Source organism: Panthera onca, chromosome B1 (assembly GCF_046562875.1).
Source record: "Panthera onca isolate mPanOnc1 chromosome B1, mPanOnc1 haplotype 2, whole genome shotgun sequence".
NCBI lineage: Eukaryota > Metazoa > Chordata > Mammalia > Carnivora > Felidae > Panthera > Panthera onca.
This window is the reverse complement of record NC_138342.1, coordinates 83,216,403-83,239,871: the sequence shown is the minus strand read 5'-3', so window position 1 is coordinate 83,239,871 and position 23,469 is coordinate 83,216,403. Positions and strand designations below refer to the sequence as shown.

The 23,469-nt window shown below is 41.1% G+C and overlaps 1 protein-coding gene across 2 annotated transcripts in view; it reads right to left on the bottom strand.

Moving 5' to 3' along the window:
• Positions 1–23,469, bottom strand: part of DAPP1 (dual adaptor of phosphotyrosine and 3-phosphoinositides 1) — a 52,780-nt gene that overhangs the window by 22,157 nt on the left and 7,154 nt on the right. For both annotated transcript variants that reach the window (XM_078445858.2, XM_060654565.3), the window contains exons 2-3: positions 9,542–9,664; positions 5,713–5,846 (exon numbers count right to left, since the gene is read on the bottom strand). In XM_078445858.2, coding sequence (XP_078301984.1) covers positions 5,713–5,846; positions 9,542–9,664 — 257 coding nt within the window. The remainder of the gene's footprint in view (positions 1–5,712; positions 5,847–9,541; positions 9,665–23,469) is intronic.

The window sequence follows — 23,469 nt, the reverse complement described above, 5'->3', positions numbered from 1 at the left end:
AACCAACCGAGCCACCCAGGCACCCCAAACTTTACATTTTCTTTTACTGTATCATATTTACATAGGCTGTCTTATATCTCTTCCGGAGAGACATAAATGCGATGGGCCTATGTATGTTTTTTAGTCAGCCTTTTATGTTTTAAGATGTCCTCCAAGATAATTTCCCAAGTGGCAATTCATGTAAATAGCATAGGAACAGCGGTAAATACGAAGACAGAAGTTCAGATTGATTCACATTCTTTAGAACAATGCCTTTACATCACATACCAAAAATATTGTTACAGACCTTAAAGAAGAGACTGGGGGATAGCTCTGCCCTGTCCTACAAACATCCTACTGTGTCACTGGGGCAAAGATCTTCTTGTCCAAACCCACTCAAGGTCACACTGTGCTGTGGCAATGTCGTGCTGCTGTGTCACTGGTAGACCAGCGTCAGGAGACAGTGAGGTGAATGGAAAGCCCCTATGGTTTAGAACCAGGTTGGCTTGGATTTCACTCTCAGCTCTGATGTTTTCTGGCTGTGCCACGCTGGCCAAATAACTTCACATGTCCAAGTTTTCAATTCCTCATCTAAAAATGGGACCACTTTCACATTACCGTGGATGGTTCGGGAGAGTCAATAACTTGATATCTGCGAAAACATCCAACGGCACGCTCAAAACTCAGTGAGTACTCCATACGTGTTGCTTTCCTATTCCCTTCCCTGCCTGCCTTTTCCTTTTGCAAACACACCTTATGACAAACTGAGAAAACTTGCTTTTTTGGCAAGCAGAAACTAAAGGAGTGATGCTTGGCTGTGGTTTGGCAGAATTCTGAGTTGTCATCGATTATTTTCAGAAATGGCACACAATTCCCAAACTACACTGAATTTTAACGTAATTATTTTAAAATGCCACCTGGGTAAAAAGGCTGGTGTTACAAAATAAATTAATAATAATGACTGCAGTTATCAAGAGGTTGGGAATCCCCACATCAAAACAAAAAGAGAAGTGGAAATCTGACATTTAAGAAAGAACCAGATGGGATCTTCAAAACCGAGAACGGATTATTATAAAGGGTAAGTACAAACATAACACTTGATTCATGTCATCCTTTTTCATGCTGGGTGGGTGCTTAAAGTCACAACACAGTAATTCCTATAACAAATTGTATATGGCAATTTCATATACAGAAGTATTCTAATAGAAACACAAAGTAATAGGAAAGGTAATTTTTGTTCTAATAATATTAAGGCATTTAAGGATAAAGATAAATGCTCTCTATGTTCAAAGAATATATGTGTATGAAACCTAGCTAATTATAAGAGGGTACAGTAAAAATTAATAATGGCCCAAATGTATCCATGTTAATAAAAAAGTCTCAAATTTCCAAGTCTATTTGAGTTGAATTTAGAAGCCATGTACAAGTAGGAAGAAAAGTTTTATATTGCAGCTTATTATAACGAATGAAAGTCAAATTCTGGGGCGCCTGAGTGGCTCAGTTGGTTAAGCGTCCGACTTCGGCTCAGGTCATGATCTCATGGTTTGTGAGTATGAGCCCTGTGTTTGGCTCTGTGCTGACAGCTCGGAGCCTGGAGCCCACTTTGGATTCTGTGTTTCAGTCTCTCTATGCCCCTCCCCCACTTGTGTTCTGTCTCTCTCTGTCTCTCAAAAATAAATAAATGTACAAAAAAAAAAAAGGCAAATTCTGAATTTAAGCATTACTGAGCATACATACAACACAAAGCATCATTTTAAATGATGCTTTGCATAAACTTTGGAAGTGAGAAGCGCCTGGATGACTCAGGTCATGATTTATGGTTCCTGAGATCGAGCCCCACATAAAGCCCCTGATCGAGCTCTGGACTGACAGCCCTTTTGGAGCCTGCTAGGGATTCTCTCTGTCCCTCCCTGGCTCATGCATGCATTCATGCTATCCCTCAAAAATAAATAAATAAACATTAAAACAAAACTTTGCAAGTAAAAACTAATTGTCAGAAGTTCACTGGTTGATGTGTTGTCATTCAAGCTGCAATGCAGGCTTTGGTAATGAGATAATGGGAAACCAACATGAAATTATGAAATGTTGTGAAAATTATTACCATTCATTCTTGTACCTACTGGGACATATGATCAGGGTACAAAAATGACAAATATCCCTCTTCTTAAGAGGTTTACATACTAATGCAAAGAGTTTTTTGGTTTTTTTTTTTATTTTTTGCAACGATTTTTTAAAAAAGTGAATTATACAGGAGTCCTGGGTGGCTGAGTAGGTTAAGCCTCCAACTTAGGTCAGGCTCAGGTCATGATCTTGAGGTTCACGAGTTAGAGCCCTACATCAGGCTCTGTGCCACCAGCTCAGAGTCTGGAGCCTGCTTGGGAGTCTGGGTCTCCTTCTCTCTCTGCCCCTCCCCCACTCGCACTCTGTCTCTCTCTCCCTCTCAAAAATAAATAAACATTAAACAAAAATTTTTTAAAAAGTGAATTAAACAAAATGTTAGAACATAAAAGAGCCACTGAGGAAAGTAAAGGAAGAGAGCATGTTGAATGTCACTATGATATTTACTTGGGAAATGATTGGGATTTGGCAATCAGAAATATCTAACGATATTATGCTGATGGCTGTTAATAAGGAGAAATTAGAGTGACAGAAACTTTCATGGAGATTGAAAGGTTAAATGCAGATTATAGCAAGGGATAAGGAAATTATAACAATAGAATATTCAGTTTGTCAGGAGGCTTTTAGCTCTTGCTCAGGAAATCTTCATTTTTCAGATTCAGGAAACAGAAATCCTGAGAATTTGAGGAGTAGAGAAAAGGAATAGAATAGGAAAGAAGAGATCTTAAAATAGTATTCTTCCCTTTAGGTTAACACTTTTACTTATCCCAAATACAAATATTTTCTTATGACCCAGAACTGAGTGTTCTGGGTTTCCCTCTACACTATATTTAACTGCAAGGCGAAGTCAGGTAAAGCTATTGGTTATTTGGAGGTCCTGCCCATTGCCCTCAGATGCAGTGCCGTCCCTGTCAGTGGGTAAGTGTGGGAAAGTCTCTTTTAAATAAACTCACTCTCTAGGCACTGCAAGGTGCTGCTGGCCTGATGGGGGTCTGGGCTAAAAGGAGTGGCCTGAAATCCCCAGTTCTAGTCCTTTCCATTCTAGGATCTGGAGGTAAGAACCCTGGCTGGCCTCATCCATTGTGCAGACAAATGCTTCTCCTGGTAATCTTTAATTACATGAAAACTTTAAGAGTTTGCACTTCTCTGATGCAGACCAAGAAATCATCAGACTGGAGGCCTCCTGATCACTGCTGCTCAACACCAGGAGCCAATACTCAAATGAACAAGAAGGGACCTATTTTTAGAAGGTGGCATCCTGGTTTCCATTCACTGTTGTTCACAGGTCATAGTGCTGATTGTGGCTTCTGAAAATCTGCTGGGTTTAAGAGTCATCATGACTTCAGCACGTTATCTTGTTTCCTGAGGCCTATTACTCCCAGAGAGGCAACATTGGAACACTTGTTTGTCATGGGTTTTTCCCCTTGTTCCCAGCCTCAGTGGCTTTGCTTCATCTGGCTGGGACAGATAAGAGGAATATTTCAGAGTTGGTGATATCTAACTCAAGGCCTGGAAGCTAGGAAGCCAAGTATATATCCATAAGCATCAAGAGCCTGTAGCAAGGGATTCAAATAATAGCAAATTTCCTGTTGGATAATGAATGGCACAGAGAAGATGCAGCAGAGAGGATAAAAATTTTAGTTTCCTGAGTTTTATTGTAAAAAATGATTATAGAAATGATAACGATACAACAAACTTTAGCTTTGGATAAAACTACCTTAGGAATCAGGATTACAAATCTTCACTCTCCCAAAGGATTAATAGTAAAACTTCTTTAGTTAGATTACTGTATTTGCAGGGAAATTTAACATTGTCTTAAATTCAATGTCAAGGAGCCTTTACTTTGAAGAAGTCTTAGGTGATCCTCTTGCCTGGAGATTGGACCTGTGTCAGAAAGGTTCACCCAGAAACCACTGCATTCACTTTGACCTTAAAGGTTTTTGAAACCTTTTGGTAGACAGAATGTATACCTGTTCCGTAACTTGGAGAAAGTCCAGGAAGGAGCACAGAGAATGATCAAATGGGTTAAATATAGAGTCTAGGAGGAGAGTTCAAAAGAAGGAAGCTGACGTTGCTTGGAGGAAGAAAAAAGGCTGGAAGATAACACTTATCATGGCTTTGAAGTGACAAAGAGTTCCCACTCATAATCATCATCCATCCACCCATCCATCCATCACCCAAAGTGTCATGCACTGTATCAGGACCTGGGGGACATAGAGAAGGACACAAATAGGGGTAGACAAAACAAAGTTTTTAGTTTCAAAATCTCAATTTCTTGTGATCAAGAAGTGAATAAAGTCGAACATAGAGTGGGAAACAAGTAGGAGGTAAGTTTGAAGTGAAGGGATTTGAGAAACTAAAATGCTTGCCATAGCCAAAGTAGCAATGGAAATAAATAATGCATGCCCACTTGTCATTTGTTTATGTGAACTACTGCTGGTAAAGTAGTTTTCAGGGCCGATTGGAAGAATTTCCACCAGAAAAAAAGATTATAGCTTCAGTTTTGCAGTTTGGAATATTCTAGTATAGGTCTTATGCGGTCAGTATAAAGTAAGGCAACTACTCTGTGGTTTCCACTGTGCTTCTCATCTACACTTGATACTGTGTGATTCATATCAGGGTCTATCCAGGCCACAGAAACAGCAAAGGAGGAAAGACTGGCGAGGCATCTCTACAACCACACTGAAGTTAACAAAAGGTCCACTGGCCATGTTTACCAAGAAAGCAAGTATAAACACATTCATGGTAAGATAGCTGTGCTGTTAAGTCTTGAGTTCCTCTTCTGCTACACATTCTGGAATCACCCAACTTTTGATTACCCAAGAATTACCATCATTTAGGCCACATAAAATTGTGATTCTGTATCACAGATATAGGGGTGATCTTTTGCTTACTTTAATTGGTACAGCAAAACAAGTTAGATAATTCAGATACCCGGGTAGTGTGTCTTTTGTTTTTTAACTTGAATATTCTAGTTGGACTTTAACCATTCAAACAGGGAAATTCAAAATTTTCCATCCATATTTAAGTCCAGTGTAAAGACTTACAAAAACCAAGAGAAACAGAATTTTATGATGTAATAAAGGCATTGTTCAAAAGAGCAATTTCCAGTCAATATTTTTAACATTCCGTGATATTTGTGAACATTTAAGTTGAATTCTGTTTTAAAAAATGCTCAACATTATCTTTTATGGGTGGTCCCAATATGTAAACTGTCCATGTCTAAAATTATGAGGAATCAGAAAGTTGTTCTAGCTTTTCTTTTTTCTTTGTTTACTATATATATTATTGTAAAATGAATAGACTATTTTTTAAAGTTGTGTACTTTAAATCAATCCATTATTACATCACATTCTAAAAAAACTGTCTACTTTGTTCAAAGCACATTGTTTTCTCATAAAGGTAATACAGATATATAGATACAGATATAGATTAAATTTATTAATGTAGCATATGGCACAGCAATTGGAAAAAATTGTTTCTAACCATATCTAATCACATATCGTATGTACATAACCCAACAGAAGTGACAACTATTTAATGAAATCCTCCTTTTCCTTCCTCCATCCTGAAACAATGTCTCATAGGTCAAGTATCTATCTGTTCGTGGCTTACCTGTCTCACTTCCAATCAAAGGCTGATTTGCAAAATGCTTGACAAAATCCTTCAGACATGAGAATTCATTAAAGCCAAATTTAAATGAATATCCAGTATATTCAACATGAAAGTGTTTGACAGAGTCTTTGGCTCTGAAAGGGAAAAAGAAATGCTTTAGGTTATTTAAGAAATGAATTATCTTGTTTTGAAGGGAAATATAACATTAGGCATGAGCATCATCATTAAACCCTTCTAAAAACTGAGAATTACAACACACTTATTGAAAGCACTGGTATTAAAAGAATTTTTTAAGTGTATTTATTTACTCTTAGAGAGAGACAGAGAGACAAAGATCGCATGACCAGGGGAGGTGTAGAGAGAGAGAAGCTCAAGCAGACTCCACACTGTCAGTGCAGAGCCAGACGCAGAGCTCGAACTCAAGAAACTGTGAGATTGACCTGAGCAGAAATCAAGAGTCGGGTGCTTTGAGCTATCCAGGTGCCCCTAAATAGATAAGTAGTATTTGACTCCCGCTATTCCTCTCCTCTCTGTGTAAGTCCTGCTCCAACGTTAACACGCATCAGAAATTGGAATCACCTGGAGGGCTCGTTAAAACCCAGATTTCTGGGCTTTGCCCCCTGAATTCCTGATTTGGCAGGTCAGGGTGTGGGGCCCAAGAATTTGCATCCCTAATGTTCTCTGGGGATGCTGCCAGTCTGGGGACCACACCCTGAGGACTGCTTCTCTGATCCAACCGGACCTACAATTCTCCTCAGAGTTCCCACTATGGTCCCTGAGCTCTTGCAGTCCCCTTCACCAGCAACATCACCTCCTTTGTTTCTGAACAAGTGTCAGCCCAAAGACACCTGCTGGGTCAAGTATGCCATGATACAACATGAGTTACTTGCTTTTCTCCCCTCGACAGTCCACACACTCATCTGGCTCCTTTCCCATCATTCACTGCACTCTTCCTTGTCGTGAGCTACTTGTATAGCATCCTACTGTCCTGTGAGCTGTACTTCCTGAGGGCAAAGCCTGAATCTTCCACAACACTTATCAAAGAGCTTGGCATAGAGTGGATGCTCTTAGATATTTATTAACGGAGTGAACAAATGAATGAGTAAAAAAAAGGCATTCTTTTGAGCTGGTTTGTGGTTCCTGTCACCTCTGTTGGTGATTTTTTAAAAAGATTATTTATTTATTTTGAGACACAGAGGGAGAGAGCAAGGAGGGGCAGAGAGGGGGGGGGGAGAGAGAATCCCAAGCAGGTTCTGTGCTGTCCACACAGAGCCCGACGTGGGGCTTGAGCTCATGAACTGTGAGATCATGACCTGAGCGGAGACCAAGAGTCCAACACTCGACTGAGTCACCCAGGTGCCCCCCGTGGTTATTTTTTTTTACATTTTTGTATAGATGTGATATATATGTGCCACCTAATTGGAAGAAGTTTCTGATCTAACCTTTCCGATGAGAAATATATTGATGACAAGTTAACATTCTTTGATCTAATAATTCCACATGTTTGTTTGAGATCGGGGGAAGATCTTTGCATTAAAGGATTTGCAGCCTGACAACTTGATGAGTTTTTCACCTTTGCTGTCGATCAGAGAAAGCAACATTCCTGCTTCCACCCATGCACAAATTCATGTCAGAGTAATAATTTTTCCAAAATGTTATTTAGAAAAAATTTAAAGCAAAATAGAGCAGAGTAACATGAAAACTGTTAATGAAGGTGGTTTTTAAAAATCTGTGACCCTCTTACTTACCTCCTCACCCTCCCACCTATTTCTTCCACTCCCCTTAAAATAGGCTTATAGACGTGCCCTGGATGGAAGTGTTCCAACAGGACCCCAAGTGTTCCAACAGGACCCCAAGATTCTCAGCCCCTGGACTACATACACTTTCCACCATTTATTCAGTAAATGCTAATATAGATGCTACTATGAAGGGATTTTGCAGGTAATAGAGGCTCCAAATTAGCTGACCTTAAAATAGGGACATTCTCTGGGTGGGCCTGACCTAATCACATAAAAGTCTTGGTAAAAGCAAAAGGGTTTCCTTGGCTGGTCACAGGAGAGGGGGATTCGCTCTAGATGGTCTAGAAGAAAGCAAACATCCATGCTATGAACTGCCTGTGGGGGCCCCTTGGCAGGAAATGGTGGTGGATTCCAGAAGCCGACAGCGATCCCTGGCCAATAGCTAGATGGAAAGTGGGGAGCTCAGTCCTATAGCAACAAGGACATGAGTGAAAAGGGCTGAAGAAGAAAGAAGAGACTGAAGAAAGAGCATGTGAAGGCCCAGATGAACCACAGCCTCAGCCAGCACTTTAATTTTGGCATGGTCGGAGCCAAGCAGAGAATCCAGAGAACTCACTGGGACTTCTGACATACAGAAACTGTGAGATAATCAGTTTACGTTGTTTAACACCACTACATTTTAGGTAATTTGTTGTGTGGCGTAGAAAATATGTAGGTCCAGAGGCCCAAAGAGAAGATAAAAAAATATGGTGATTCTTCTCTTTTGAGCTCATAGAAGCCTGCCATCAATTATTTAGGGAAATACTTTCATAGCCAGTTTCTCCCCCCTCTCAGAAGTAGAGGAGACTTTAAAAAACAAAACAGGGGCACTTGGCTGTCTTAGTCAGTTAAGCCTCTGACTTCAGTTCAGGTCATGATCTCATGGTTTGTGAGTTCGAGCCCTGCATTGGGCTCTGTGCTGACAGCTCAGAGCCTGGAGCCTGCTTTGGATTCTGTGTCTCCCTCTCTCTCTGCCCCTCTCCCGCTCATGTGCTCTCTCTCTCTCAAAATAAATAAACATTAAAAAAAATTAAACAAAACAAAACAAAAGAAACTACTGCTAAACTAGATGAAAAAGAGGATTCAGAGAGAAAAGGGTGTAAGTGTTGCTCCTGAGTTAGTGACAAGGAGGCCTAGACCACGTGGAGCAGAAAAGAATAGAGAAAACCTCCTTATGCCAGATCAGCGCGAAAGACGAACAAAGAGGGGACTATTTTCAGGGGTATATGGAGGCGCCATCAGAACAGTAATAAAACAGTCACAGTTTGAGGTTAATGAGTGGGTGGCTGAGAGCGACTTCATGGACTCTTCACATTCCCAGTCTAAGCCGAGGCCAACTCCCTGCAAACCCAGAATGACTTGCTACAGGCCCTCAGACGCCAAGGGAACAGACGCTGTCCTGATTATCACCTGGTGAGGCCATCTTCCCTGATACGGAGGCCAACAAGGAAGAAGCAGGGGAGGAGAAAGACCAGAGAAGGACTGGGCCATCACCGATTTGTGTTGGTAAGGACTAGATTAGTTTTACTAACATTCAGGGGAAGTGGAGCCTTGAGAAAGGTCAGTCCATTTACAGAAAAAACTTAAAATTTGCCTCACTGCCTGCTTGAGTTTGTGATGAAAGTTGCACAGCCACAAATCATTCTGATTTTCCAGAGGAAGCAATGAATATTAACAGGGCGCTGGGCCAGGTTTTAGGGATTTGGATTCCGGTGCTGTTTCTATTGCTGATTTATTGGGTGAAAAGACACTTTACCATTTCAGGTTTCAGTTTTTCCATCAGTCAAGCAAGACATTAAACGATTTGTAAAGTATCCTTCGGCTCTAACATTTTCTTCTTCCCTGCCAAGGGAAGGAGGAAGAATGTTTTTTTTACAGTCTACCATTCAGAGCTTGGAATCCTTAGACCTGCAGGTCTAACAGAAATTGAGAGAATTTTATCTGGTGACATGAGAATTTTACTATCTGGCAATTTGAGTGTGATGATAAAGCAATGCCCATGTAAGGAAGAGATGGGGCGAGATTGAATTCATAGTTCTTACACATCCTACCTCACAGAGAGAGAGTACAGCCCGGTCCTTTCGTTGCTGTCCCTCAGAAGGTAGCTTCCGTCGCATCCATTGGAGAGGAGAAGGGCCTCGGCCGCATGGCGTGTGAGGTTACCATGGTACCACCTAGGAAGGAGAGAACCACACTTGCACTCAGGACAAACCACAGGTGACTTTTCCTTCATTGGGTTTTCCCCTCAAGGATGACGTCAACAATATTCTCCACCATAGGTAGCCCAAAGACCAAAGTCTCAGCCCAAACGTCAGGACGAGGAATTCTTTGGGCCAGGCTGAGGGGAGAGTAGAGAGAAGTGGATCATGGCAGTGTTATGGGTCGAATGGTGTCCTGAAGATTCATATGTTGAAGTCCTAATTCCCGGGGCTTCAGAATGTGACCTTATTTGGAGCTAGCATCTCGTCTTTAGCAAGTTATAATGAGGTCATGTAGGGTGGGCCCTAATCTAATATGACCGGTGTCCTCTTATAAAAGGGGCATATTTGGAGACAGACTTGCACACAGGGACAGTGCCATGTGAATGTGGCCACCTACAAGGCAAGAAGAAAAGGCCAGAACAGGTCCCTGCCTTACAACCCTTGGAAGGAACCCATACTATGGACTCCTGGATTTCTGGCTTCTATCCTGCAGAACTTTACTGTTGTTTAAACTGCTCATTTTGTGGCACTTTGTCATGGTGGTCCTAGCAAACAAACACACTGTCACTGCGTAAACAAATCCTTTTCAAAGTCCAAGTCAAAAATAACCCTAAGAATAAGATTTGGCCATGGGCCTGTAGGTGGCTCAGTCTGTTAAGGGTCTGACTTCAGCTCAGGTCCTGATCTCTCGGTGATTGGTGGGTCTGATATCCGCGTGGGGCTCTGTGCTGACAGCTCGGAGCCTGGAGCCTGCTTCAGATTCTGTGTCTCCCTCTCTCTCTGTCCCTCCCCTCCTCGTGTGCTCTCTCTCAAAAATAAACATTAAAAAAAAAAAAAAAGAAGATTTGGGCAAATTTCTGTCTTTCTTTGATCCCTCTCTCAAATACTCTTTTGCAAGTATGGTACTACCTTTTGCAGTGTGGAAAACCACTGGCTATTATTACACTGGAGTCCACTGGAATGACTGAAATGAAGTTGAAAGCAAGGACTTCAGATGTTTTACACATGACGCATGAGCCCCATCAGATGTTGTTTCAAACTGACAAATATCTGAAGAGCTAGAGAAGTCCCAAGGAGATGAAAAAAAATTTTGTTTTAGAAAAGGTAGCATATATCCACGGTAGAAGAAAAAAAAAAATTCCAAACCGTTCCAAAGAAGAGTTAGTAAAAATAAAGCCTTGTTCTCACCCTTAGTCCCCAGTCTCCCTGTTCGCTCCCACAGAGGACACCAATGTCAACCATTTTCCTGTGTTTCCTCCTCAGAGCCATCCTTTGCATCTAAAGGCATCCAGTATGTTCCGCCACCTCCTAATTCTATGACAATAAGAGCTTGCTAGGCACACAGTTCTGCACCTTTCTCCTTTCTCCTAATGACAGCTCTTTCTGTCATTATGACAAGACTTGTCAAATGACAAGTCATTTTCTTAATGACTTGGTAGAGGCAGTCCAGTGTGGTGAATTAGGATTGTGGTCTCCAGAGTCAGTTTGCCTGAGTCCTACCCAGGTGTTAACCCCTACCAGCTGTGCAACCTTGGGCAAGTTACATAACCAGTCTGAGCCTCAGTTTCCTCACCTCTGAAACAGGATTAATAACAGCCATATCTCATGGGCCAATTATAAGTGCTGCTCCCATTAACACATACGAAATGGTCAGAACAGGCCTGGCAAACAGCAGAACTCAGCACACATTAGTTGTTACACGAAACCGTGGAGACTCACAAAGCCATGGATTGCGATACATCCTTTGCGGTGCGATTTTCTTGTTGCTCAAATATAATTTTTCATTACTTTGAATTTATTTTGGCTAACAGAGAGCTAGGTACTGGGGGAAGCGGCTGCCGCCAGGGACCCACACCTCTGGGCAGTGGAGAGGAAGGGGACACGGGCGACTATACAGACGATGCCGATTACGTCAGTGAACCGAGAGCTATTGAAGAGGTGTGTATAATGGACAGGAGCCTCAAGGGAGAGCCCTATTCTGAGGGTGAGGGAGCCTGCTGTCATGAACCACACTGGCATCTACTGTGACATCCCTACCGCATGTCACTTCAGCCTGATAATAAAAAGCACACGTAAGACCAAGAAGGAAGCTTCTATATAGGTCTCCAAGCTATCTGTTTTCTAAATCTGCATTTCCTAATGTATGTTTCTTTAGCATATTTCCTCTGTGGGAGCACAGAGGCCTCTGTCCTATGTTAGAAGTGTATCTACTAGCTCAAAGCAATTGCAAGGAGAAACATTAAAAAAAATATCTTTTTTATTCTTTATTTATTTTTGAGAGAGAGAGAGAGAGAGACAGAGTGCGATCAGGGGAGGAACAGAGAGAGAGGGAGACACACAGTCAGAAGCAGGCTCCAGGCTCTGAGCTGTCAGCACAGAGCCAGACGGGGCTCCAACTCACGAACCGCAAGTTCATGACCTGTGCGCAAGTCGGACTCTCAACTGACTGAGCCACCCAGGTGCCCTAGGACAAACTTTTTATAAGCAAACCCACTAAGTCAATTATGGGTAAAGCAGTCCCGTTCATTGAGCTAATTTGCTGACAAGTTCAAATCTTCTCATTACAAAATCCTTTCAAAGGACAATTGGAACCTGAAATTAATACAATATTGTATGCCAGTTATACCTCAATGAAAAACAGAGTAATTGGAGGAATTAAAAATGAAGCTATAAAAAACTTCAGGTTTGGCTACAGCCAAAATTCTAATTCTTTTAATGTTCTTGTTTTTGTTTCTTTAATGTTTATTTTTGAGAGATAGACAGAGCACGAGCAGGGGAGGAGCAGAGAGAGAGAGGGAGACACAGAATCCGAAGCAGACTCCAGGCTCTGAGCTGTCAGCACAGAGCCCGATGCTGTGCTAGAACTCACGGACCATGAGATCATTACCTGAGCCAAAGTCAGATGCTTAACTGACTGAGCCACCCATGACCTTAGCCAAAGTCGGATGCTTAACTGACTGAGCCACCCAGGTGCCCCAAGGTCACATGTTCTTAAATGCATTATGCCAATAATTAATTTCTGGATGAACATTTTAGTGTAGGATTCAGCTTGAACCAATAGATCACTTATTTGGATCTGACATAACAAAATTGGATTAACAAAAGTCTAAAATATAAAAGATTTGGACATTCCTTCAGGTTATTTTCAGTGAGATCTGAAGTCTGTGTTTAAAACATTTACAGAATTCTTCTGATAATTACAGCTGGGAGGCAGTTTTTACTAAGAACTTTTTAATGGTAATCTTTTAAATACTACTATGTATCATAAACACATAAGAATACTTGAGTATAAAGCAAGGAGGATCACACCATGCTCTAATCTCACACATCTCAGCACGTGTTAATTTGTGGGTGGCCAGCTTGGTTGAGTCAATATTGCCATGTGGTGGGTTTTAGGAGTCCTGGGCCTGGGCTAATCCAAGACAGGGACTGCCAGGCAGCCTCCTATCACTTCATGATGTCCATGGGGCAATGGGATCCTCATTCCCCCAAGAGCTCTTCCACAAATATCTGACCTTCCTCTTTTAGTTGAGCTAAGTATTCCTTTCCGAGAAATTTCGATGAGCATATCTTCCAGGGAAGTGACTCAAGAGCCAAATAACGTTACATGTCCTTTATAGGAATATGTCCACTTTTGGTAAGGCTTGTTCAAGACCATGTCCATGAAGAGCTAAAGGTTGAAAATAGAGTAGAGTTGGTAGTTTTCTCATAGTCAACCTTCTCTACCGTCTATCGTTCAGATCTTTATTAAGCTTCAAATCTGCAGAGAGCATTGCACAAGGCATTGCACGAGGCAGGTCAGAGGGACCACAAATGGGAGAGCCTCAGTCTAGTCTCCGTTAATTATTCAAGAGGATAAGACAAGTACTATGCAAACTACGTTCAAGAGAATGGTTGCAGGAAGAAAGATCAAGGCCGTTGTTTGAAGGAGCCAATATCTGAGTAGACCCTAAATGACGCGTAAGTTACTTTTTAACATGTGTGTTATTTTTTCTGATTATAAAGCACATGTAATAAAAATTAAAATATGTACACATACAGAAGAGAAAATGAAAGTCTTTCACAAAAGAGGAAGTGGGTATTTCAAATAGTCTCAATACTAGTCAGAGAAATGCAAACTAAGACAAGAATGTGATATTTTCTTTATTCGCCAGATTGGTTAAAATTGAAGAATTAGAGAGTATTAAGTCTTGAAGAATCCAGGGCAATGGATATTATCGCCTACTGTTGGTAAGGGTATACGGTGGAGGGCAATCTAGCACATGTGAACCAAACATGGACTTGTGGCCAGCGATGGCCATTCCAGCGTCTGCCTCGTGAAATACACAGAAGCAGAAGGAAGTATGAACAAAGCTGTTTACTGCAGACTTGTTTGTGAGAGTAAAAATTTGGAACCATGCTAAATATCTACCAATAGCGAAATGACAAAGTTGAGAGGGCTCGTAGAATACAAGACGTAAAAAGTTAACTGGAAGAGAAAAGGTGTGGAGAGCATTTCATTGCCAAATGATGAGGGCAAGCGATCAGGTGCTTTAGTACTTTGTCAAGAGGGTGAAGGGGGTGCCAGGAATACTTAACTCCCAAAAAAGAATACTGCAGTCCTGAAACAACTGAAAACTGTCCTGCTCAGAAGCCAGGGGCACCCTCACTAAGACTCACCGAGGATTTTGTGGACATACACGCATGAAGACTGATAGATCCCAAAACATGTCATTAAGTTAAAAGCACTAGTGGTGGTTAAAAGCACAGTATGATACCATGTATTTAGAAAAAAAATCTCTCCCCTCCACCCAAACAACACAGCACATATATGTTCATGTGGAAAGATATGTAAAAGCACAAAATAAAAGTCTGAAGAAACTACACCCCAAACTCAAATCCTGGAAGGAACCAGGAGTACTGTTAAGGGAGACTTTAGCTCAATCAAATTTTCCTAATGTGGCTTGTTCTGATGAAAAAAATAACAACAAAATAGATTCAGGTATCAACTGGGAAATGAACATTTGAAACAGTGAGAAACAGTTCACTTCTTCCTTCACGCAACCTCCAGAGATAGCCCTGCTAATAATTTGTTTTATTCTTTCATTTATTCAGTTGAACACTGGAACTGACCTAGCACTTGGGTGGGGAGAGAGACAGAGGGAAGGGAACTTTTTCTCCATTTAAAGGCTGGTGAGATTTGGAGTGTCAATCGTTCAGGGAGCTGTTGCATGGGAAAGGAATAAGAACAGCAGTGCAGACCTAGAAACAAGAGAACGGCAGGTGTATCTAGCATCAGAGCACCACTTGGTGGAGTGAAGGACTCAGGTTGCGTGCCAGCAAGAGGCAGTCAGGTGTGGTGAGATGAAGACAGGAGGTTGGCTGCGTGACGCAGCGCGCTGGATATTGACAGGTCCTTGGCTGACAGCTACAGAGATTCTTATGGCTTAATAGGCACATCTGACAGCTCATTACATAGAATCCCAACTGCATGGAACTGTGTTCCAACCAAGTTCCTATAATTGGAACTGTGCTTAAAATTCTTTTTGTTGTTATTCTGATTCTTAGAGGGAAGAGTCAGATCATAAGGAGCTTGAAGCTTGTAAAATACGGAATTCTGTTTAAGAAAATTCATACCAAATTACAAAAAAATAAGAAAGGTAATTATTCAGGGGCACCCGGGTGGCTCAGTCGGGTAAGCACTTGACTTCAGCTCAGGTTGTGATCTCACAGTTTCGTGAGTGCAAGCCCCACATTGGGCTCTGTGCTGACAGTGCAGAGCCTGCTTTGGATCCTCTGCCTCCCTCTCTCTGTCTGCAAGTGGGGCACTTGCACACGCACACACGTGTGCTCTCTCACTTGCACATGCACACATGTGTGCTTTCTCTCTCTCTCTCAGAAATAAACATTAAAAAAAGTATGTTGTTTAATTTAAAAAAAAGAAAAGTAATTATTTAGAATGAGAAATCACAAAAAAAGTAGAAACTCAAAAAGCTGACAAATATCACAAACATCACAAAACCAAGAAAAATAGCCCATTGTCCTTAATTGTATCACACAGCTTTGTACTTTTATCCCCTATATTTTTGGTCGTATTGTCTTTGATTATTTCTTCATATGATAATTTTTTGATAATATAATCTTCTAGAGAGAGAATAAAACAATAATTCAGTCTTTCATCTAGAATATTCTTAAAAACTATTGATAACATTGAAAAATTATTTTCAGGTTTATTGGTAATGAAGTTTTTGTAATTGTTGGCCAATTCCGGGACCTCTATCAAATTTCTTTCGAATATGAGCTCTAAGATTCCAGGGCATTTTACATTTTCATGTACGGGAACTAATCTTAAATATTCTTTGAGTTGATGACATTTATTAACTATATCACTGCCAGGGAGGGGCCCTGAAGCTGAAGCCTCATTGGCTTCATAGTAAACTTATTTCTAGTGATTATAAAAGTCACTTATGCTTTTAATCTCTAAAACATTAAGCAATTAGAAATGTTTAGCTTAGTAAATAAAAGCCACGTATAATCCGCCACTACAACCATCAGGTTGGTTTGTAATTCTTTCTTTTAAAACTCTTTTGTGCGCCGTATAAATAAAGTTCTAAAGCCTAATAAGACTCTTACCCAACCTATGTTGCATGTTGTTAATGACAGGGAACTCCCTACTCTATAGGCAAGCTCTTTCTGCACTGCCATGGTTGATGGCCAGAAAACTTGTGTACGTTGAATCGCTGTTTCCTGCAGTCTAGCTTTCCACAGATGGTCCCAGGGCTACTTCTTGGAGTTATATACATGGTACTTACATAAACAGATAAAAGCATTTAGATTGTCTTGTTTTCTCTTTCCATGATCTTCAACTTCTCTTTTTATGACAGGCTTTCAGGCCCTTTATCATTCAAGGACCTTAACTTCTTTGAATACCTTCCAAATTTTAAAAATGTATCCTCAAGGTGTGGCATCTGGGTGACTTAGTCAGTTAAGCATCCGACTTTGGCTCAGGTCATTATCTCACACTTCGTGTGTTCAAGCCTCGCGTCGGGCTCTGTGCTGACAGCTCAGAGTCTGGAGCCTGCTTTGGATTCTGTGTTTCCCTCTCTCTCTCCTCCTCTCCCCAGCCTGTGAGCTCTCTCTCTCTCTCTCTTTAAAATAAACATTAAAAAAAAATAAAAATCTATCTTCAAGTTAAGATCTGAGGTGTAAAACATGTGGACCCGAAGGATCCCAAAGGATCTCCCTTATTCTAGCTGCTGGGTACACAGTAAGGCAACCTGGGATTGCATTAGTTTCTTGACAATTACATCATGCTGCTGATTCATGCTGAACCTATTGTTGATTACAACTCCCAAGTAAGTCATTTTCCTCTGGTGTTCTGTCACCTCCTCTCCTGCTGCCTTAAGAGGTGATGGCTTTAGAATGAAGTGCAGTAAGACACCGTTCTACTACTGGGAAATGCCAACTGAAAAGAAATGCTAATAAGCAGCTAACTTGGATGACAAACGTCTAGATAGTATCAGTGAGAATTTTGTTGAGGGGAGACCATGCCTTTGTCTCCAGTCATTTCCTTAGCTTGCCTGTCTGCTGCAGCTTCCAACTTGTTAGCTATGTGACCCCACACAAGCAGCAACTTTAATTTTCCCAGCAGGCAAGGTGACTAATAACAATGCCACAGAACGGAAACCCTCTTATTTTCATATGTTGGAACATGACCTTCTTTTACAAAGTTTTTTTTTTTTTTTTTTTATGATTCTGTAACTTTTGCAGGAGAGAGAAAGGCGCAAGATTTGCTAATTATACAACATGTTATAAATATGCTAGGTGTTGTGCTCAGTGTGGGCATAGTTGGGAATAAGGTTCATCTTCCTGAAACAAAAAATTCAAAAAAAAATTCTTTTAGTCTCATTTTTTTCTGAAGAAGTGAAAAAGAGCAAGAAACTACTATTTATAACATACATTCAAGTAATGTTATAGTCTCCTTTTCCCCCGAGGCCCACACATTGCTGTAATTATATCTCAGGCTAATGGAGGGAACAGACCAGAGACTCACCAAGCTTCAAAAGAATATTTGCACTGGGTTTATGAGGTTACCAAAACCAACAGTTGACTTTGAAGGAAACAGTGGTATTATCCCTTCCATGATATAGTAGCAAATTAGGAAACACACACCCTCTAAAGAATTTTCATAGCTGCTTCTCAGTGAACTACAGGAAGTAAATTGAACCACAGAGAAGGGCAGATGAGCTAGATCCAAAAAGCTGCTCCTCAAGTCAGCTTCTTCTCCCATTCCAGTGCAGTGCCCCTTTGTGCTAGAACCTTCTGGGAAATTGCCTCAGTATTATTGGAGACTTCATAGTTTTTATCCCTTTGGGTTTTATTGCCTTAATTTAATTTGCTGATATGAGTTGGTATTTCACTTTGCTCTATCCTTTAGAGGAGAAGCTTTCAAACTTTTTGAATCAGCCCACAGTATAAAATACATTTTTATCTCTCTCTTTCTCTCTCTAAACAGACACATGCATGCACACACACACATTATAGCATACACACACAAAAAACAAAGTATTATAAGAAACAACACTATTCTTCTGTAGGATACTTACTATTTACTATTTTCTTTCCTCTAGTTCTAAAACAATATTTTAAATGTTTATTTATTTATTTATTTTTGGAGAGAGAGAGAGACAGAGAGCATGCACACAAGAGGGGAGGAACAGAGAGACAATCCCAAGCAGGCCCCTCGTGATCAGTGCAGAACCTGACGTGGGGCTCTATCTCATGAACTGTGAGATGACCTGAGCCGGAATCAAGAGTCCGATGCTTAACCAACTGAGCCATCCAGGTGCCCCTTCTCCATTTATTTTAAAACAAACATTGATCGTGAGCCACTGAATTGACTTTATGAACACTAATGGGTAGGGCCTGGTGTTTGAAAAACAATGCGAAGCCTTGCTACTCAGTGCCCTGCAGTCTTGCTAGAAGTGTACATTGTCAGGCCCCCTACAACTGTTGAGTTATAATCTGTATTTATCAAGAGCTCCATATGATTGATACGCAGTTTAGAGTTTGAGAAGCACAAGGTTCAGGATTCTTGGTCCCAAAATCTTTGTTTCAGTAACTTCGATGGTTTGAGTTCACAGTGTGTCTCATCTAAAGAGGAGTACAGAGAGGGCAAAGAAAGTCCTAAGTGGCTTTAAAATACCAATGGGGAGGAAAAGAGAAGGATTTGCTGCTCTCCTGGTCAGAAAATTCCCAAATAGTTGCAATCTTAGAGATATGGCCAATAAATGGTATAGGAGGGGGGTGCTCACGAGGGGCTGGCATATCAAGGAAAGCTTCATGGAGGAAGAAGATCATGAATTGGAGCTTCAGGAATAAATTTAGGTTTCACTAAATAGTGAGAAAAAAGGTCATTTCAATTGGAGAAATGACATAAGCAAAGGCACTATGGTTGACACTTGCATGGCGTATATAGGAAACAGAATGCCTAGTTGGAACAGAGGTTTTATGTTGGGGAGTAATGCAAAATAACACTGGAAGGACACGTGGACACAGAAAGTGATCTTGTATGTTACAACGTGAGCCACACAACCATTTAGATTATATGGTTCTTGGTGAGAAAATTTCTTAATAACCCACATCTACAGATTCTTCATATATTTAATGACTTATTCTTCCCCTTCCTGGCAAAGGGAAGTGACACAGAACCTAGACCTGTCCCATCAGAGTTACAAAGAAAACATGTATTTCCATCTAAAGCAAGAACAGAGACTCCTGTTTGTGTCACAGCAGCTAATAGTCCTTGGAGTCGAACAGCCGATAAAAACACTCTTTAGAGAATTTTCACTTTTTTCTTCATTTTCGAAATGATTCTCACTTTTCAATGACATGGACACCCTTTGCACCCTCTAGACAGAAGACAGCAAATGTGCAGTTTATGATGCCACTCCCCTTTTTAAAGGCCATGGATAATATAGCTACTTGATATGTTTTCTTCCTTGCTAAGGCTATACTGGGCCTCAGAATCCTTCTGAATGCAACAGGGATAGAATATAAGATGACACTGTTGGGCAATCTTACTCTAAGCAATCTTCACTTGGGTTCATCTGTCCTTAGCACCTGAGTCATTCTACAGGATCGCTTGGCTGTTGATTTCCTTCATGTTCAGTTGGGCATATGGTTGGTGCTAAATACTGTGACTTTGTGAAAAATAAAGCTCTTGGCCCCATGTGCCATCAGAAATCATGGGTTTAGGCTAGGGAAATGCCTTGTTAGCTCAAGAGCTCTCAGTGCTGCAATTTATATGAGAATCAGGCTGTGACAATATCAGGGACAAGACAGTGTTGTCCATATAATTATATTAAGTTCCATATTCACAAATGCGAGCTGATTTTTCCATTGATCGTGGCAACAGACTTTGTCCAAGTGGAGGGAACTGAACAAGCCCTGCAAAGTTTTTGAATGCTCTAATGAGGCCTAAGAGAGGCATGAGTGTGATGCATAGGTTAGGCCGAAAATAAACTCACCACAGTCCTTCCACTGAAGAGGTTTCTGTCATGGAACAGTTTGTCTGTGGCTTTTCATATTGCCATTCTACATGCCCACATTTACATATGCTAATGGCAGAGCAAAAAGGTGAGGCCAGCTGCCCTGGGCATTAAGAGGCATACCTGAGTGATCACAGAGGCAGGGCTCTGGCTCTCTGGTCAAACAAGGAATTGAAGGTGGGACCCAAGGATGTTTTTCTTTCTGGTAGGAGTCAAGGCTCAGCTAAAGGAAAACAGGGATAAAAGGAAGCAGAGAATTCTGTGGGAGTTGGAGATCAGGGCAAACCTGTTCTCGAAGGAGTCTGAGGAGTGAGGCAGGCAGTTCTGAGAGATGGAAACACAGAGACAGAGACAGAGACAGAGACTCAGATATTTGGAGACACAGACTGGTGCAAAGAGTCAGGGACACAAGCAAGAGATGTGGACAGAGAGAGAGAGAGAAGATAGGCAAAACTCAGAGCCAGAGAAAGGCACAGGGGCTCACCCAGATAGCAGAAGCACAGAGGGCAGCGGCTTAGGGAACACAAAACAGATGGGAGCAGAGTATTCAGGAGACAGAGGCCGGGAGACCAAAGAGAGAAGGACACAGACACTTCAAGAGAGACATGTGGAGCCTGACTTGTAGGTGAAATGACTCATCAGGGAGGTTAAGGATCAGCAGAGACCAGAGGGGCAGTGCCGTGGACTGGGGTGGGGGGGCATATCATTCCAGCACGGGTCCTTCGGTGCAATCCCCAGGTCAGCCAACACAGGTGGAGGAATGGTTGCAAGACAAAAAGGGTGTCATTGTTTCCCTAGGGGTCACAGCTTAGTGATTGTTTGACTTGGACAGGGATCCAAAGCTCAGAGACTGACCAGTACAAACACTTCGTGGATAAGAACTTCAAGAAGCTTGGAATAGCTGGGTGGGGATCCATACCAGAGATTTCTCAGGAGGGCTCATCTCTGAGTGGAGTCAAACTTGACTTTGCACTTATGCTCATTACTCTTGAAGCCTGTACTGCATAAAATGCAGGTAGTTGTCATTGGACAATTGCTGCTGGCAACAAGGTTGTTGCTGGCAACCTGCCATTGCGGGCTGGTCCAGGAGATAGCGAGGGCCACTTTTAGCAAGTCACAGCTACAGGAAAGAGCCCCAGACTTTTTGGGGGGATGAAAAAATATAGACAGATACTTGTTTCATTAGTTATATCTTCCGTATTCCATGGTTCAGACGATGCCTGCCACCAATGTCAATTTGTCCCACTGGTAAAAACTTTTGGGTATAAGGGGACAGATGGAGTCTGAGAGTAATAAATGCAAATATGTCATCAGGGTGGTGCGGTAGAGTGCTGAAGTCAGGGACCTTGAATTATGGTCTTGGTCCATACGGTCCATATGGTCCATATGGTCTATGGACCTTGACTCAACTTGAAGCAATTCAAACATTCGGACGCCCACTCTTTGCCAAGTGGTGGGCTGGGCCGGAGCAGGCAAAGGGCCCCCCTGCTCCTGAGGAGCTCACCATCAAAGAGTTTACTGTGCTCAGCTGAGAGAAGTGCAACAAACCTCTTACTGCCTTAAGACTGACATTTGTGAAACGCTTCTATTATCTGGAGAATCAACCCAAGACATAGACTCTAGTGGTGGTGAGTCAGAACCATAAAAGCAATAACATGAATCCTAGACAACGTTAGAAATGTATGGTGGTAAAGTAAACAAAGAATGAATTAAAAGACACTTGTGACATTAAGGTTTTCAAAATTCCTTTGATGTTACTTCGAAAAATGATGCAAAAGCAGAAGTCATTCTTCTTCGGATGTGAATCACTCACTGTGCTTAGTTCCGTGGAATTACTGGCTTTCACCTCTGTTCCTTTCTTGCCATTCCCAGGTGATCACTCTGGTTCCTCATTCACCAACCTGTAAACTCCCTCACTAATTTGTTTTCTTGGCTCTGGACCCATTGCTACCTACCACGCTCAACTTCCAGATTAAGCTAAAAACAAAACATGATGACCATATAATTCCATGTTCCAATAAGCATTCAATAACTCTATACTGCCAAGCGGAATTTGACTGAAGTCCAAACTCTTAATCTATGTAAAGTCTTCTGGAATTCGGACCAACCTAAATATCCAAGCTTTAATAGAGGGAAACAGGCTGGGCTGGGGAAAAACCAAGAACATGCTTTGACACAGACTAAGAAGTAGATAATGGAAAAATATCCTACCAGAAAGCAAGAGAAAAATTATATATGTGGTATGGCCACAGTTCAATGTGTGTGTGTGTGTGTGTGTGTGTGTGTGTGTGTGTGTTTACAGAAAAATATTTTTAAAAGACTGGAGATAAGTTGAACAATATGTTATTCTGAGTGGTTGTACATGGCTGAATTTGGGTGCTTTCATTTCTCAAATTTTCAACAATTAATACAGATAATTATTTTTTTAACTGTTTATATGAATAACTTCAGAAAGTAGAAAAATAGGGGTGCCTGGGTGGCTCAGTAAGTTAAAGATCTGACTCTTGTTTTGAGCTCAGGTCAGGATTTCATGATTCGGGAGTTCGAGCCCCACATGGGCTCCGTGCTGACAGTGCAGAGCCTGCTTGGGGTATTCTCTCTCTCCCTCTCTTTCTGCCTCTCCCCTGCACATGTTGTGTGTGTGTCTCTCTCTCTCAAAATAAATAAATAAGCTTTGTTAAAAAAAATAAAAGAGAAAAATAGCATAAAGTAGTGAAGAAAGTAATACACATATTTAAATAGTACCCATATTTTAGGTAGAATAAATTTCAAACTTTTGCCATATATTCTTTATGTATTTTTGGATGAACATTTTTATTTTTTATTTTTTCTTTCAAATTTTTATTTAGGTTTACACATATTACACATATAGTGTAATATTGGTTTCAGGAGTAGAATTTAGTGATTCATCACTTACATACAACACCCATTGCTTTTGGATGAACACTTTTTTATGAATACAATTTATTGTCAAATTAGCTTACATACAACACCCAATGCTCATCCCGACAAGTGGCCTCCTCAATGCCCATTTTCCCCCTCCCCCAACCCTCCCTGGATGAACATTTTTAAAGTTAATTACAGACATCATGACACTTTAATCCCAGGTAGTTCATTCAGCATGTGTCTCTAAAAAGTAATATTTTCTTATCTAACCATACTTTTATTTTTATTATTATTTTTTAAATAAATTTATTTTTAAAATTTTTCTATGTTTATCTTTGAGAGAGAGAGAGAGAGAGAGAAAGA